Source organism: Triticum urartu, chromosome 1A (genome assembly GCF_056163025.1).
Source record: "Triticum urartu cultivar PI428250 chromosome 1A, HENAU_Tu73, whole genome shotgun sequence".
Lineage (NCBI taxonomy): Eukaryota > Viridiplantae > Streptophyta > Magnoliopsida > Poales > Poaceae > Triticum > Triticum urartu.
The window spans coordinates 19,756,467-19,772,746 of record NC_141873.1 but is presented as its reverse complement, the minus strand read 5'-3'; the positions used below and the strand labels follow the sequence as shown (position 1 = coordinate 19,772,746).

Here is a 16,280-nt window from a genome sequence, read left to right as displayed (position 1 = left end):
CCGGTGGCATTGCTACCCCCCCCCCCAAGTGCCCCTGTCCCGCCTAACCCTGTAGCGTTTGACCACGGGATCTAGCCCTTTGACTTTGCACGGACGGGCATTGACCAGTGGACCTCCCCACCCGGTTGTGTTAGGTCAGCCCATAGGAACACTTTGGAGCAACATCCGAGCCAGACCCACAGCAAGATCCCCTCCGTGTAGACCCCACGCGTCCGTTTCCCCCCTCCAGGTGCCGGCGGCGGCGCCGTCCGTGAGGGGGGGCACACCCCGGACACGCGTGCCGGGCGTTTGCAACCGCCACAACACTTCCAGACTAGTGAGAGGCCGCCTACGCAAGATTTGGCGGCATGCTAGCCCCCGGAGGCCGCCGGCCACAGCCGGAGACGCGCGAAGGGCAATCCGTGTAGAGGGAATTTTTCGGATACTTCTCCATCACCAAAAGTTATGAAAAAATACCATCGTTCCTATAGCACATGTGCCCGCGTCGTGCAAAAAACTCATGATTTTATCGCGCTCCGAGTATTTAGTAATATTGACGCCGCATCGTTACCGCAGAACGTCTACTACCGTATCATCGCCGTCCGTGAGGGGGGGCCACGCCCCGGAGACGCGTCCCGCCTCTTCGGACATGCCACCACACCACCCCGCATGTATGAGGGCCCGGTGCGACGCTCCGGTGGCATTGCTACCCCCCCCCCCCCCCCAAGTGCCCCTGTCCCGCCTAACCCTGTAGCGTTTGACCACGGGATCTAGCCCTTTGACTTTGCACGGACGGGCTTTGACCAGTGGACTTCCCCACCCGGTTGTGTTAGGTCAGCCCATAGGAACACTCTGGAGCAACATCCGGGCCAGACCCACAGCAAGATCCCCTCCGTGTAGACCCCATGCGTCCGTTTCCCCCCTCCAGGTGCCGGCGGCGGCGCCGTCCGTGAGGGGGGGGCACACCCCGGACACGCGTGTCGGGCGTTTCAACCGCCACAACACTTCCAGACTAGTGAGAGGCCGCCTACGCAAGATTTGGCGGCATGCTAGCCCCCGGAGGCCGCCGGCCACAGCCGTAGACGCGCGAAGGGCAATCCGCATAGAGGGAATTTTTCGGATACTTCTCCATCACCAAAAATAATGAAAAAATATCATCGTTCCTATAGCACATGTGCCCGCGTCGTGCAAAAAAACTCATGATTTTATCGCGCTCCGAGTATTTAGTAATATTGACGCCGCATCGTTACCGCAGAACGTCTACTACCGTGTCATCGCCGTCCGTGAGGGGGGGCCACGCCCCGGAGACGCGTCCCGCCTCTTCGGACATGCCACCACACCACCCCACATGTATGAGGGCCCGGTGCGACGCTCCGGTGGCATTGCTACCCCCCGCCCCCCAGTGCCCCTGTCCCGCCTAACCCTGTAGCGTTTGACCACGGGATCTAGCCCTTTGACTTTGCACGGACGGGCTTTAACCAGTGGACCTCCCAACCCGGTTGTGTTAGGTCAGCCCATAGGAACACTTTGGAGCAACATCTGAGCCAGACCCACAGCAAGATCCCCTCCGTGTAGACCCCACGCGTCCGTTTCCCACCTCCAGGTGCCGGCGGCGGCGCCGTCCGTGAGGGGGGCACACCCCGGACACGCGTGCCGGGCGTTTGCAACCGCCACAACACTTCCAGACTTGTGAGAGGCCGCCTACGCAAGATTTGGCGGCATGCTAGCCCCGGAGGCCGCCGGCCACAACCGTAGACGCGCGAAGGGCAATCCGCGTAGAGGGAATTTTTCGGATACTTCTCCATCACCAAAAATTATGAAAAAATACCATCGTTCCTATAGCACATGTGCCTGCGTCGTGCAAAAAAACTCATGATTTTATTGCGCTCCGAGTATTTAGTAATATTGACGCCGCATCGTTACCGCAGAACGTCTACTATCGTGTCATCGCCGTCCGTGACGGGGGGGCCACGCCCCGGAGACGCGTCCCGCCTCTTCGGACATGCCACCACACCACCCCGCATGTATGAGGGCCCGGTGCGACGCTCCGGTGGCATTGCTACCCTCCCCCCCCCCCACCCAGTGCCCCTGTCCCGCCTAACCCTGTAGCGTTTGACCACGGGATCTAGCCCTTTGACTTTGCACGGACGGGCTTTGACCAGTGGACCTCCCCACCCGGTTGTGTTTGGTCAGCCCATAGGAACACTTTGGAGCAACATCCGGGCCAGACCCATAGCAAGATCCCCTCTGTGTAGACCCCACGCGTCCGTTTCCCCCTTCCAGGTGCCGGCGGCGGCGCCGTACGTGAGGGGGGGCACACCCCGGACACGCGTGCCAGGCGTTTGCAACCGCCACAACACTTCCAGAATTGTGAGAGGCCGCCTACGCAAGATTTGGCGGCATGCTAGCCCCTAGAGGCCGCCGGCCACAGCCGTAGACGCGCGAAGGGCAATCCGCGTAGAGGGAATTTTTCGGATACTTCTCCATCACCAAAAATTATGAAAAAATACCATCGTTCCTATAGCACATGTCCCGCGTCGTGCAAAAAACTCATGATTTTATCGCGCTCCGAGTATTTAGTAATATTGACACCGCATCGTTACCGCAGAACGTCTACTACCGTGTCATCGCCGTCCGTGAGGGGGGGCCATGCCCCGGAGATGCGTCCCGCCTCTTCGGACATGCCACCACACCACCCCGCATGTATGAGGGCCCGGTGCGACGCTCCGGTGGCATTGCTACCCCCCCCCCCCCAGTGCCCCTGTCCCGCCTAACCCTGTAGCGTTTGACCACGGGATCTAGCCCTTTGACTTTGCACGGACGGGCTTTGACCAGTGGACCTCCCCACCCGGTTGTGTTAGGTCAGCCCATAGGAACACTTTGGAGCAACATCCGAGCCAGACCCACAGCAAGATCCCCTCCGTGTAGACCCCACGCGTCCGTTTCCCCCCTCCAGGTGCCGGCGGCGGCGCCGTCCGTGAGGGGGGGCACACCCCGGACACGCGTGCCGGGCGTTTGTAACCGCCACAACACTTCCAGACTAGTGAGAGGCCGCCTACGCAAGATTTGGCGGCATGCTAGCCCCGGAGGCCGCCGGCCACAACCGTAGACGCGCGAAGGGCAATCCGCGTAGAGGGAATTTTTCGGATACTTCTCCATCACCAAAAATTATGAAAAAATACCATCGTTCCTATAGCACATGTGCCTGCGTCGTGCAAAAAAACTCATGATTTTATCGCGCTCTGAGTATTTAGTAATATTGACGCCGCATCGTTACCGCAGAACGTCTACTACCGTATCATCGCCGTCCGTGAGGGGGGGCCACGCCCCGGAGACGCGTCCCGCCTCTTCGGACATGCCACCACACCACCCCGCATGTATGACGGCCCGGTGCGACGCTCCGGTGGCATTGCTACCCCCCTAGTGCCCCTGTCCCGCCTAACCCTGTAGCGTTTGACCACGGGATCTAGCCCTTTGACTTTGCATGGACGGGCTTTGACCAGTGGACCTCCCCACCCGGTTGTGTTAGGTGAGCCCATAGGAACACTTTGGAGCAACATCCGGGCCAGACCCACAGCAAGATCCCCTCCGTGTAGACCCCACGCGTCCGTTTCCCCCCTCCAGGTGCCGGCGGCGGCGCCGTCCGTGAGGGGGGGCACACCCCGGACACGCGTGCCGGGCGTTTGCAACCGCCACAACACTTCCAGACTAGTGAGAGGCCGCCTACGCAAGATTTGGCGGCATGCTAGCCCCCGGAGGCCGCCGGCCACAGCCGTAGACGCGCGAAGGGCAATCCGCGTAGACGGAATTTTTCGGATACTTCTCCATCACCAAAAATTATGAAAAAATACCATCGTTCCTATAGCACATGTGCCCGCGTCATGCAAAAAACTCATGATTTTATCGCGCTCCGAGTATTTAGTAATATTGACGCCGCATCGTTACCGCAGAACGTCTACTACCGTATCATCGCCGTCCGTGAGGGGGGGCCACGCCCCGGAGACGCGTCCCGCCTCTTCGGACATGCCACCACACCACCCCGCATGTATGAGGGCCCGGTGCGACGCTCCGGTGGCATTGCTACCCCCCCCCCCCCAAGTGCCCCTGTCCCGCCTAACCCTGTAGCGTTTGACCACGGGATCTAGCCCTTTGACTTTGCACGGACGGGCTTTGACCAGTGGACTTCCCCACCCGGTTGTCTTAGGTCAGCCCATAGGAACACTCTGGAGCAACATCCGGGCCAGACCCACAGCAAGATCCCCTCCGTGTAGACCCCATGCGTCCGTTTCCCCCCTCCAGGTGCCGGCGGCGGCGCCGTCCGTGAGGGGGGGCACACCCCGGACACGCGTGTCGGGCGTTAGCAACCGCCACAACACTTCCAGACTAGTGAGAGGCCGCCTACGCAAGATTTGGCGGCATGCTAGCCCCCGGAGGCCGCCGGCCACAGCCGTAGACGCGCGAAGGGCAATCCGCATAGAGGGAATTTTTCGGATACTTCTCCATCACCAAAAATTATGAAAAAATACCATCGTTCCTATAGCACATGTGCCCGCGTCGTGCAAAAAACTCATGATTTTATCGCGCTCCGAGTATTTAGTAATATTGACGCCGCATCGTTACCGTAGAACGTCTACTACCGTGTCATCGCCGTCCGTGAGGGGGGGCCACGCCTCGGAGACACGTCCCGCCTCTTCGGACATGCCACCACACCACCCCGCATGTATGACGGCCCGGTGTGACGCTCCGGTGGCATTGCTACCCCCCTAGTGCCCCTGTCCCGCCTAACCCTGTAGCGTTTGACCACGGGATCTAGCCCTTTGACTTTGCATGGACGGGCTTTGACCAGTGGACCTCCCCACCCAGTTGTGTTAGGTGAGCCCATAGGAACACTATGGAGCAACATGCGGGCCAGACCCACAGCAAGATCCCCTCCGTGTAGACCCCACGCGTCCGTTTCCCCCCTCCAGGTGCCGACGGCGGCGCCGTCCGTGAGGGGGGGCGCACCCCGGACACGCGTGCCGGGCGTTTGCAACCGCCACAACACTTCCAGACTAGTGAGAGGCCGCCTACGCAAGATTTGGCGGCATGCTAGCCCCCGGAGGCCGCCGGCCACAGCCGTAGACGCGCGAAGGGCAATCCGTGTAGAGGGAATTTTTCGGATACTTCTCCATCACCAAAAATTATGAAAAAATACCATCGTTCCTATAGCACATGTGCCCGCGTCGTGCAAAAAACTCATGATTTTATCGCGCTCCGAGTATTTAGTAATATTGACGCCGCATCGTTACCGCAGAACGCCTACTACCGTGTCATCGCCGTCCGTGAGGGGGGGCCACGCCCCGGAGACGCGTCCCGCCTCTTCGGACATGCCACCACACCACCCCGCATGTATGACGGCCCGGTGTGACGCTCCGGTGGCATTGCTACCCCCCTAGTGCCCCTGTCCCGCCTAACCCTGTAGCGTTTGACCACGGGATCTAGCCCTTTGACTTTGCATGGACGGGCTTTGACCAGTGGACCTCCCCACCCGGTTGTGTTAGGTCAGCCCATAGGAACACTTTGGAGCAACATCCGGGCCAGACCCATAGCAAGATCCCCTCCGTGTAGACCCCACGCGTCCGTTTCCCCCCTCCAGGTGCCGGCGGCGGCGCCGTCCGTGAGGGGGGGCACACCCCGGACACGCGTGTCGGGCGTTTGCAACCGCCACAACACTTCCAGACTAGTGAGAGGCCGCCTACGCAAGATTTGGCGGCATACTAGCCCCCGGAGGCCGCCGGCCACAGCCGTAGACGCGCGAAGGGCAATCCGCATAGAGGGAATTTTTCGGATACTTCTCCATCACCAAAAATTATGAAAAAATACCATCGTTCCTATAGCACATGTGCCCGCGTCGTGCAAAAAACTCATGATTTTATCGCGCTCCGAGTATTTAGTAATATTGACGCCGCATCGTTACCGCAGAACGTCTACTACCGTGTCATCGCCGTCCGTGAGGGGGGGCCACGCCCCGGAGACGCGTCCCGCCTCTTCGGACATGCCACCACACCACCCCGCATGTATGAGGGCCCGGTGCGACGCTCCGGTGGCATTGCTACCCCCCTAGTGCCCCTGTCCCGCCTAACCCTGTAGCGTTTGACCACGGGATCTAGCCCTTTGACTTTGCACGGACGGGCTTTGACCAATGGACCTCCCCACCCGGTTGTGTTAGGTCAGCCCATAGGAACACTTTGGAGCAACATCCGGGCCAGACCAATAGCAAGATCCCCTCCGTGTAGACCCCACGCGTCCGTTTCCCCCCTCCAGGTGCCGGCGGCGGCGCCGTCCGTGAGGGGGGGCACACCCCGGACACGCGTGCCGGGCGTTTGCAACCGCCACAACACTTCCAGACTTGTGAGAGGCCGCCTACGCAAGATTTGGCGGCATGCTAGCCCCCGGAGGCCGCCGGCCACAGCCGTAGACGCGCGAAGGGCAATCCGCGTAGAGGGAATTTTTCGGATACTTCTCCATCACCAAAAATTATGAAAAAATACCATCGTTCCTATAGCACATGTGCCCGCGTCGTGCAAAAAACTCATGATTTTATCGCGCTCCGAGTATTTAGTAATATTGACGCCGCATCGTTACCGCAGAACGTCTACTACTGTATCATCGCCGTCCGTGAGGGGGGGCCATGCCCCGGAGACGCGTCCCGCCTCTTCGGACATGCCACCACACCACCTCGCATGTATGAGGGCCCGGTGCGACGCTCCGGTGGCATTGCTACCTCCCCCCCCCACCCAGTGCCCCTGTCCCGCCTAACCCTGTAGCGTTTGACCACGGGATCTAGCCCTTTGACTTTGCACGGACGGGCTTTGACCAGTGGACCTCCCCACCCGGTTGTGTTTGGTCAGCCCATAGGAACACTTTGGAGCAACATCCGGGCCAGACCCATAGCAAGATCCCCTCCGTGTAGATCCCACGCGTCCGTTTCCCCCCTCCAGGTGCCGGCGGCGGCGCCGGACGTGAGGGGGGGCACACCCCGGACACGCGTGCCGGGCGTTTGCAACCGCCACAACACTTCCAGACTTGTGAGAGGCCGCCTACGCAAGATTTGGCAGCACGCTAGCCCCAGAGGCCGCCGGCCACAGCCGTAGACGCGCGAAGGGCAATCCGCGTAGAGGGAATTTTTCGGATACTTCTCCATCACCAAAAATTATGAAAAAATACCATCGTTCCTATAGCACATGTGCCCGCGTCGTGCAAAAAACTCATGATTTTATCGCGCTCCGAGTATTTAGTAATATTGACGCCGCATCGTTACCGCAGAACGTCTACTATCGTATCATCCCCGTCCGTGAGGGGGGGCCACGCCCCGGAGACGCGTCCCGCCTCTTCGGACATGCCACCACACCACCCCGCATGTATGAGGGCCCGGTGCGACGCTCCGGTGGCATTGCTACCCCCCCCCCCAAGTGCCCCTGTCCCGCCTAACCCTGTAGCGTTTGACCACGGGATCTAGCCCTTTGACTTTGCACGGACGGGCATTGACCAGTGGACCTCCCCACCCGGTTGTGTTAGGTCAGCCCATAGGAACACTTTGGAGCAACATCCGAGCCAGACCCACAGCAAGATCCCCTCCGTGTAGACCCCACGCGTCCGTTTCCCCCCTCCAGGTGCCGGCGGCGGCGCCGTCCGTGAGGGGGGGCACACCCCGGACACGCGTGCCGGGCGTTTGCAACCGCCACAACACTTCCAGACTAGTGAGAGGCCGCCTACGCAAGATTTGGCGGCATGCTAGCCCCCGGAGGCCGCCGGCCACAGCCGGAGACGCGCGAAGGGCAATCCGTGTAGAGGGAATTTTTCGGATACTTCTCCATCACCAAAAGTTATGAAAAAATACCATCGTTCCTATAGCACATGTGCCCGCGTCGTGCAAAAAACTCATGATTTTATCGCGCTCCGAGTATTTAGTAATATTGACGCCGCATCGTTACCGCAGAACGTCTACTACCGTATCATCGCCGTCCGTGAGGGGGGGCCACGCCCCGGAGACGCGTCCCGCCTCTTCGGACATGCCACCACACCACCCCGCATGTATGAGGGCCCGGTGCGACGCTCCGGTGGCATTGCTACCCCCCCCCCCCCCCCCAAGTGCCCCTGTCCCGCCTAACCCTGTAGCGTTTGACCACGGGATCTAGCCCTTTGACTTTGCACGGACGGGCTTTGACCAGTGGACTTCCCCACCCGGTTGTGTTAGGTCAGCCCATAGGAACACTCTGGAGCAACATCCGGGCCAGACCCACAGCAAGATCCCCTCCGTGTAGACCCCATGCGTCCGTTTCCCCCCTCCAGGTGCCGGCGGCGGCGCCGTCCGTGAGGGGGGGGCACACCCCGGACACGCGTGTCGGGCGTTTCAACCGCCACAACACTTCCAGACTAGTGAGAGGCCGCCTACGCAAGATTTGGCGGCATGCTAGCCCCCGGAGGCCGCCGGCCACAGCCGTAGACGCGCGAAGGGCAATCCGCATAGAGGGAATTTTTCGGATACTTCTCCATCACCAAAAATAATGAAAAAATATCATCGTTCCTATAGCACATGTGCCCGCGTCGTGCAAAAAAACTCATGATTTTATCGCGCTCCGAGTATTTAGTAATATTGACGCCGCATCGTTACCGCAGAACGTCTACTACCGTGTCATCGCCGTCCGTGAGGGGGGGCCACGCCCCGGAGACGCGTCCCGCCTCTTCGGACATGCCACCACACCACCCCACATGTATGAGGGCCCGGTGCGACGCTCCGGTGGCATTGCTACCCCCCGCCCCCCAGTGCCCCTGTCCCGCCTAACCCTGTAGCGTTTGACCACGGGATCTAGCCCTTTGACTTTGCACGGACGGGCTTTAACCAGTGGACCTCCCAACCCGGTTGTGTTAGGTCAGCCCATAGGAACACTTTGGAGCAACATCTGAGCCAGACCCACAGCAAGATCCCCTCCGTGTAGACCCCACGCGTCCGTTTCCCACCTCCAGGTGCCGGCGGCGGCGCCGTCCGTGAGGGGGGCACACCCCGGACACGCGTGCCGGGCGTTTGCAACCGCCACAACACTTCCAGACTTGTGAGAGGCCGCCTACGCAAGATTTGGCGGCATGCTAGCCCCGGAGGCCGCCGGCCACAACCGTAGACGCGCGAAGGGCAATCCGCGTAGAGGGAATTTTTCGGATACTTCTCCATCACCAAAAATTATGAAAAAATACCATCGTTCCTATAGCACATGTGCCTGCGTCGTGCAAAAAAACTCATGATTTTATTGCGCTCCGAGTATTTAGTAATATTGACGCCGCATCGTTACCGCAGAACGTCTACTATCGTGTCATCGCCGTCCGTGACGGGGGGGCCACGCCCCGGAGACGCGTCCCGCCTCTTCGGACATGCCACCACACCACCCCGCATGTATGAGGGCCCGGTGCGACGCTCCGGTGGCATTGCTACCCTCCCCCCCCCCCACCCAGTGCCCCTGTCCCGCCTAACCCTGTAGCGTTTGACCACGGGATCTAGCCCTTTGACTTTGCACGGACGGGCTTTGACCAGTGGACCTCCCCACCCGGTTGTGTTTGGTCAGCCCATAGGAACACTTTGGAGCAACATCCGGGCCAGACCCATAGCAAGATCCCCTCTGTGTAGACCCCACGCGTCCGTTTCCCCCTTCCAGGTGCCGGCGGCGGCGCCGTACGTGAGGGGGGGCACACCCCGGACACGCGTGCCAGGCGTTTGCAACCGCCACAACACTTCCAGAATTGTGAGAGGCCGCCTACGCAAGATTTGGCGGCATGCTAGCCCCTAGAGGCCGCCGGCCACAGCCGTAGACGCGCGAAGGGCAATCCGCGTAGAGGGAATTTTTCGGATACTTCTCCATCACCAAAAATTATGAAAAAATACCATCGTTCCTATAGCACATGTCCCGCGTCGTGCAAAAAACTCATGATTTTATCGCGCTCCGAGTATTTAGTAATATTGACACCGCATCGTTACCGCAGAACGTCTACTACCGTGTCATCGCCGTCCGTGAGGGGGGGCCATGCCCCGGAGATGCGTCCCGCCTCTTCGGACATGCCACCACACCACCCCGCATGTATGAGGGCCCGGTGCGACGCTCCGGTGGCATTGCTACCCCCCCCCCCCAGTGCCCCTGTCCCGCCTAACCCTGTAGCGTTTGACCACGGGATCTAGCCCTTTGACTTTGCACGGACGGGCTTTGACCAGTGGACCTCCCCACCCGGTTGTGTTAGGTCAGCCCATAGGAACACTTTGGAGCAACATCCGAGCCAGACCCACAGCAAGATCCCCTCCGTGTAGACCCCACGCGTCCGTTTCCCCCCTCCAGGTGCCGGCGGCGGCGCCGTCCGTGAGGGGGGGCACACCCCGGACACGCGTGCCGGGCGTTTGTAACCGCCACAACACTTCCAGACTAGTGAGAGGCCGCCTACGCAAGATTTGGCGGCATGCTAGCCCCGGAGGCCGCCGGCCACAACCGTAGACGCGCGAAGGGCAATCCGCGTAGAGGGAATTTTTCGGATACTTCTCCATCACCAAAAATTATGAAAAAATACCATCGTTCCTATAGCACATGTGCCTGCGTCGTGCAAAAAAACTCATGATTTTATCGCGCTCTGAGTATTTAGTAATATTGACGCCGCATCGTTACCGCAGAACGTCTACTACCGTATCATCGCCGTCCGTGAGGGGGGGCCACGCCCCGGAGACGCGTCCCGCCTCTTCGGACATGCCACCACACCACCCCGCATGTATGACGGCCCGGTGCGACGCTCCGGTGGCATTGCTACCCCCCTAGTGCCCCTGTCCCGCCTAACCCTGTAGCGTTTGACCACGGGATCTAGCCCTTTGACTTTGCATGGACGGGCTTTGACCAGTGGACCTCCCCACCCGGTTGTGTTAGGTGAGCCCATAGGAACACTTTGGAGCAACATCCGGGCCAGACCCACAGCAAGATCCCCTCCGTGTAGACCCCACGCGTCCGTTTCCCCCCTCCAGGTGCCGGCGGCGGCGCCGTCCGTGAGGGGGGGCACACCCCGGACACGCGTGCCGGGCGTTTGCAACCGCCACAACACTTCCAGACTAGTGAGAGGCCGCCTACGCAAGATTTGGCGGCATGCTAGCCCCCGGAGGCCGCCGGCCACAGCCGTAGACGCGCGAAGGGCAATCCGCGTAGACGGAATTTTTCGGATACTTCTCCATCACCAAAAATTATGAAAAAATACCATCGTTCCTATAGCACATGTGCCCGCGTCATGCAAAAAACTCATGATTTTATCGCGCTCCGAGTATTTAGTAATATTGACGCCGCATCGTTACCGCAGAACGTCTACTACCGTATCATCGCCGTCCGTGAGGGGGGGCCACGCCCCGGAGACGCGTCCCGCCTCTTCGGACATGCCACCACACCACCCCGCATGTATGAGGGCCCGGTGCGACGCTCCGGTGGCATTGCTACCCCCCCCCCCCCCAAGTGCCCCTGTCCCGCCTAACCCTGTAGCGTTTGACCACGGGATCTAGCCCTTTGACTTTGCACGGACGGGCTTTGACCAGTGGACTTCCCCACCCGGTTGTCTTAGGTCAGCCCATAGGAACACTCTGGAGCAACATCCGGGCCAGACCCACAGCAAGATCCCCTCCGTGTAGACCCCATGCGTCCGTTTCCCCCCTCCAGGTGCCGGCGGCGGCGCCGTCCGTGAGGGGGGGCACACCCCGGACACGCGTGTCGGGCGTTAGCAACCGCCACAACACTTCCAGACTAGTGAGAGGCCGCCTACGCAAGATTTGGCGGCATGCTAGCCCCCGGAGGCCGCCGGCCACAGCCGTAGACGCGCGAAGGGCAATCCGCATAGAGGGAATTTTTCGGATACTTCTCCATCACCAAAAATTATGAAAAAATACCATCGTTCCTATAGCACATGTGCCCGCGTCGTGCAAAAAACTCATGATTTTATCGCGCTCCGAGTATTTAGTAATATTGACGCCGCATCGTTACCGTAGAACGTCTACTACCGTGTCATCGCCGTCCGTGAGGGGGGGCCACGCCTCGGAGACACGTCCCGCCTCTTCGGACATGCCACCACACCACCCCGCATGTATGACGGCCCGGTGTGACGCTCCGGTGGCATTGCTACCCCCCTAGTGCCCCTGTCCCGCCTAACCCTGTAGCGTTTGACCACGGGATCTAGCCCTTTGACTTTGCATGGACGGGCTTTGACCAGTGGACCTCCCCACCCAGTTGTGTTAGGTGAGCCCATAGGAACACTATGGAGCAACATGCGGGCCAGACCCACAGCAAGATCCCCTCCGTGTAGACCCCACGCGTCCGTTTCCCCCCTCCAGGTGCCGACGGCGGCGCCGTCCGTGAGGGGGGGCGCACCCCGGACACGCGTGCCGGGCGTTTGCAACCGCCACAACACTTCCAGACTAGTGAGAGGCCGCCTACGCAAGATTTGGCGGCATGCTAGCCCCCGGAGGCCGCCGGCCACAGCCGTAGACGCGCGAAGGGCAATCCGTGTAGAGGGAATTTTTCGGATACTTCTCCATCACCAAAAATTATGAAAAAATACCATCGTTCCTATAGCACATGTGCCCGCGTCGTGCAAAAAACTCATGATTTTATCGCGCTCCGAGTATTTAGTAATATTGACGCCGCATCGTTACCGCAGAACGCCTACTACCGTGTCATCGCCGTCCGTGAGGGGGGGCCACGCCCCGGAGACGCGTCCCGCCTCTTCGGACATGCCACCACACCACCCCGCATGTATGACGGCCCGGTGTGACGCTCCGGTGGCATTGCTACCCCCCTAGTGCCCCTGTCCCGCCTAACCCTGTAGCGTTTGACCACGGGATCTAGCCCTTTGACTTTGCATGGACGGGCTTTGACCAGTGGACCTCCCCACCCGGTTGTGTTAGGTCAGCCCATAGGAACACTTTGGAGCAACATCCGGGCCAGACCCATAGCAAGATCCCCTCCGTGTAGACCCCACGCGTCCGTTTCCCCCCTCCAGGTGCCGGCGGCGGCGCCGTCCGTGAGGGGGGGCACACCCCGGACACGCGTGTCGGGCGTTTGCAACCGCCACAACACTTCCAGACTAGTGAGAGGCCGCCTACGCAAGATTTGGCGGCATACTAGCCCCCGGAGGCCGCCGGCCACAGCCGTAGACGCGCGAAGGGCAATCCGCATAGAGGGAATTTTTCGGATACTTCTCCATCACCAAAAATTATGAAAAAATACCATCGTTCCTATAGCACATGTGCCCGCGTCGTGCAAAAAACTCATGATTTTATCGCGCTCCGAGTATTTAGTAATATTGACGCCGCATCGTTACCGCAGAACGTCTACTACCGTGTCATCGCCGTCCGTGAGGGGGGGCCACGCCCCGGAGACGCGTCCCGCCTCTTCGGACATGCCACCACACCACCCCGCATGTATGAGGGCCCGGTGCGACGCTCCGGTGGCATTGCTACCCCCCTAGTGCCCCTGTCCCGCCTAACCCTGTAGCGTTTGACCACGGGATCTAGCCCTTTGACTTTGCACGGACGGGCTTTGACCAATGGACCTCCCCACCCGGTTGTGTTAGGTCAGCCCATAGGAACACTTTGGAGCAACATCCGGGCCAGACCAATAGCAAGATCCCCTCCGTGTAGACCCCACGCGTCCGTTTCCCCCCTCCAGGTGCCGGCGGCGGCGCCGTCCGTGAGGGGGGGCACACCCCGGACACGCGTGCCGGGCGTTTGCAACCGCCACAACACTTCCAGACTTGTGAGAGGCCGCCTACGCAAGATTTGGCGGCATGCTAGCCCCCGGAGGCCGCCGGCCACAGCCGTAGACGCGCGAAGGGCAATCCGCGTAGAGGGAATTTTTCGGATACTTCTCCATCACCAAAAATTATGAAAAAATACCATCGTTCCTATAGCACATGTGCCCGCGTCGTGCAAAAAACTCATGATTTTATCGCGCTCCGAGTATTTAGTAATATTGACGCCGCATCGTTACCGCAGAACGTCTACTACTGTATCATCGCCGTCCGTGAGGGGGGGCCATGCCCCGGAGACGCGTCCCGCCTCTTCGGACATGCCACCACACCACCTCGCATGTATGAGGGCCCGGTGCGACGCTCCGGTGGCATTGCTACCCCCCCCCCCCCCAAGTGCCCCTGTCCCGCCTAACCCTGTAGCGTTTGACCACGGGATCTAGCCCTTTGACTTTGCACGGACGGGCTTTGACCAGTGGACCTCCCCACCCGGTTGTGTTAGGTCAGCCCATAGGAACACTCTGGAGCAACATCCGGGCCAGACCCACAGCAAGATCCTCTCTGTGTAGACCCCACGCGTTTGTTTCCCCCCTCCAGGTGCCGGCGGCGCCGTCCGTGAGGGGGGGCACACCCCGGACACGCGTGTCGGGCGTTTGCAACCGCCACAACACTTCCAGACTAGTGAGAGGCCGCCTACGCAAGATTTGGCGGCATGCTAACCCCCGGAGGCCGCCGGCCACAGCCCTAGACGCGCGAAGGGCAATCCGCATAGAGGGAATTTTTCGGATACTTCTCCATCACCAAAAATTATGAAAAAATACCATCGTTCCTATAGCACATGTGCCCGCGTCGTGCAAAAAAACTCATGATTTTATCGCGCTCCGAGTATTTAGTAATATTGACGCCGCATCGTTACCGCAGAACGTCTACTACCGTGTCATCGCCATCCGTGAGGGGGGGCCACACCCCAGAGACGCGTCCCGCCTCTTCGGACATGCCACCACACCACCCCGCATGTATGAGGGCCCGGTGCGACGCTCCAGTGGCATTGCTACCCCCCCCCCCCCCCCAGTGCCCCTGTCCCGCCTAACCCTGTAGCGTTTGACCACGGGATCTAGCCCTTTGACTTTGCACGGACGGGCTTTGACCAGTGGACCTCCCCACCCGGTTGTGTTAGGTCAGCCCATAGGAACACTTTGGAGCAACATCCGAGCCAGACCCACAGCAAGATCCCCTCCGTGTAGACCCCACGCGTCCGTTTCCCCCCTCCTGGTGCCGGCGACGGCGCCGTCCGTGAGGGGGGGCACACCCCGGACACGCGTGCCGGGCGTTTGCAACCGGCACAACACTTCCAGACTTGTGACAGTGCCGACGAAGATGCGGACGCGGTTGGGCCTGAAGTCTTCGGTCACCGCCAAACCAACCGGCACGACGACGATGTCGGCGTCAGGCTTGTCCTTGATGATGATCTCCTTGGCCTCCTTGATGGTCAGCCCGACCACCTCCGGCCACGAAGTCTTCTTGCACCCACCGGCGACGTCGTCCGAGGAGCTCATCGTCGTCGCACTGGTTAAGATCGATCAACAGAGCTAGCTTAACTGAGGCATGCAGTGAGGAATTTGAACAACAACCTAAACAAGATTAATTGCGGCACATCTAGTCTAGTTACTACTCACCGATTAATGGACGGTCTTCTCCGAGCTGATGGACGTACGGTCGATGATATATATTCGATGATTGACAGGCTAGCAAGTTGCGCTGTGCGTGAGACTTGATTTGCATAACACATTGGTCGAGTGATGTATATATAGTAGAGAGATTACGAGTAGGTAGCAGCTTCATTTTCCATCCATGGTACGTTCTGGTAGCAAGGTACACGTGCCACACGACTTGCATGCAGAGCTTCTTCGTCGGCACATCCATTAAGTTTGGGTCAAGCAAGCAACCTACAGGTAGCTGGCGAATTGATATGGTCTTGAATGCTTACTTCCATGTACGCGATAAGAGATAATATTTTCAGGTATTCTAAAATCATAATCTATTAATATTAAGGATAATAATATTATCTCTCCCGAAAACTATGAACTTATTATAGCGTAGTCTCCTGAAAATCATGGACTTATTATAATATTATTTAACTACCGAGTTACCGGAAGGATGATAATATTATCTCTCCAGAAACCTATGGACTTATAATAGTGTAGTCTCCAGAAAATCATGGACTTACTATAATATTATTTAACTACCGAGTTACCGGAAATTCATAGGAGCACGAAGGTGCCCGGTCACGCATCGGCCAAGCCCTGCCCTGCCGCTTGATTGCCTCGCGATTCGCGAAGTAATTGGATCCTGCACGAGGGCATAGTAAATTTTATGTTTCTATCGTTGAAACTTACAATTTGCTAATTGAGACTTGCGGTTTCTCGCTCACTCTTACCAAGTTTCATAGATAAAATTTTAAGGCATTTTATTATTGGTCATCGGCACAAAAATCATGATTTTACCGGTCGCCCGTA

At 59.3% G+C, this 16,280-nt stretch overlaps 1 protein-coding gene across 1 annotated transcript in view; it reads right to left on the bottom strand.

Moving 5' to 3' along the window:
* LOC147988527 (uncharacterized) overlaps positions 1 to 15,823 on the bottom strand; it is a 38,197-nt gene extending 22,374 nt beyond the window's left edge. Inside the window, exons 1-2 of the mRNA XM_087535060.1 lie at positions 15,441 to 15,823; positions 15,122 to 15,330 (exon numbers count right to left, since the gene is read on the bottom strand). Of these exons, the coding sequence (XP_087391186.1) occupies positions 15,122 to 15,330; positions 15,441 to 15,553 (322 nt within the window). The 5' untranslated portion in view covers positions 15,554 to 15,823. The remainder of the gene's footprint in view (positions 1 to 15,121; positions 15,331 to 15,440) is intronic.
* Positions 15,824 to 16,280: the final 457 nt, after the last annotated feature.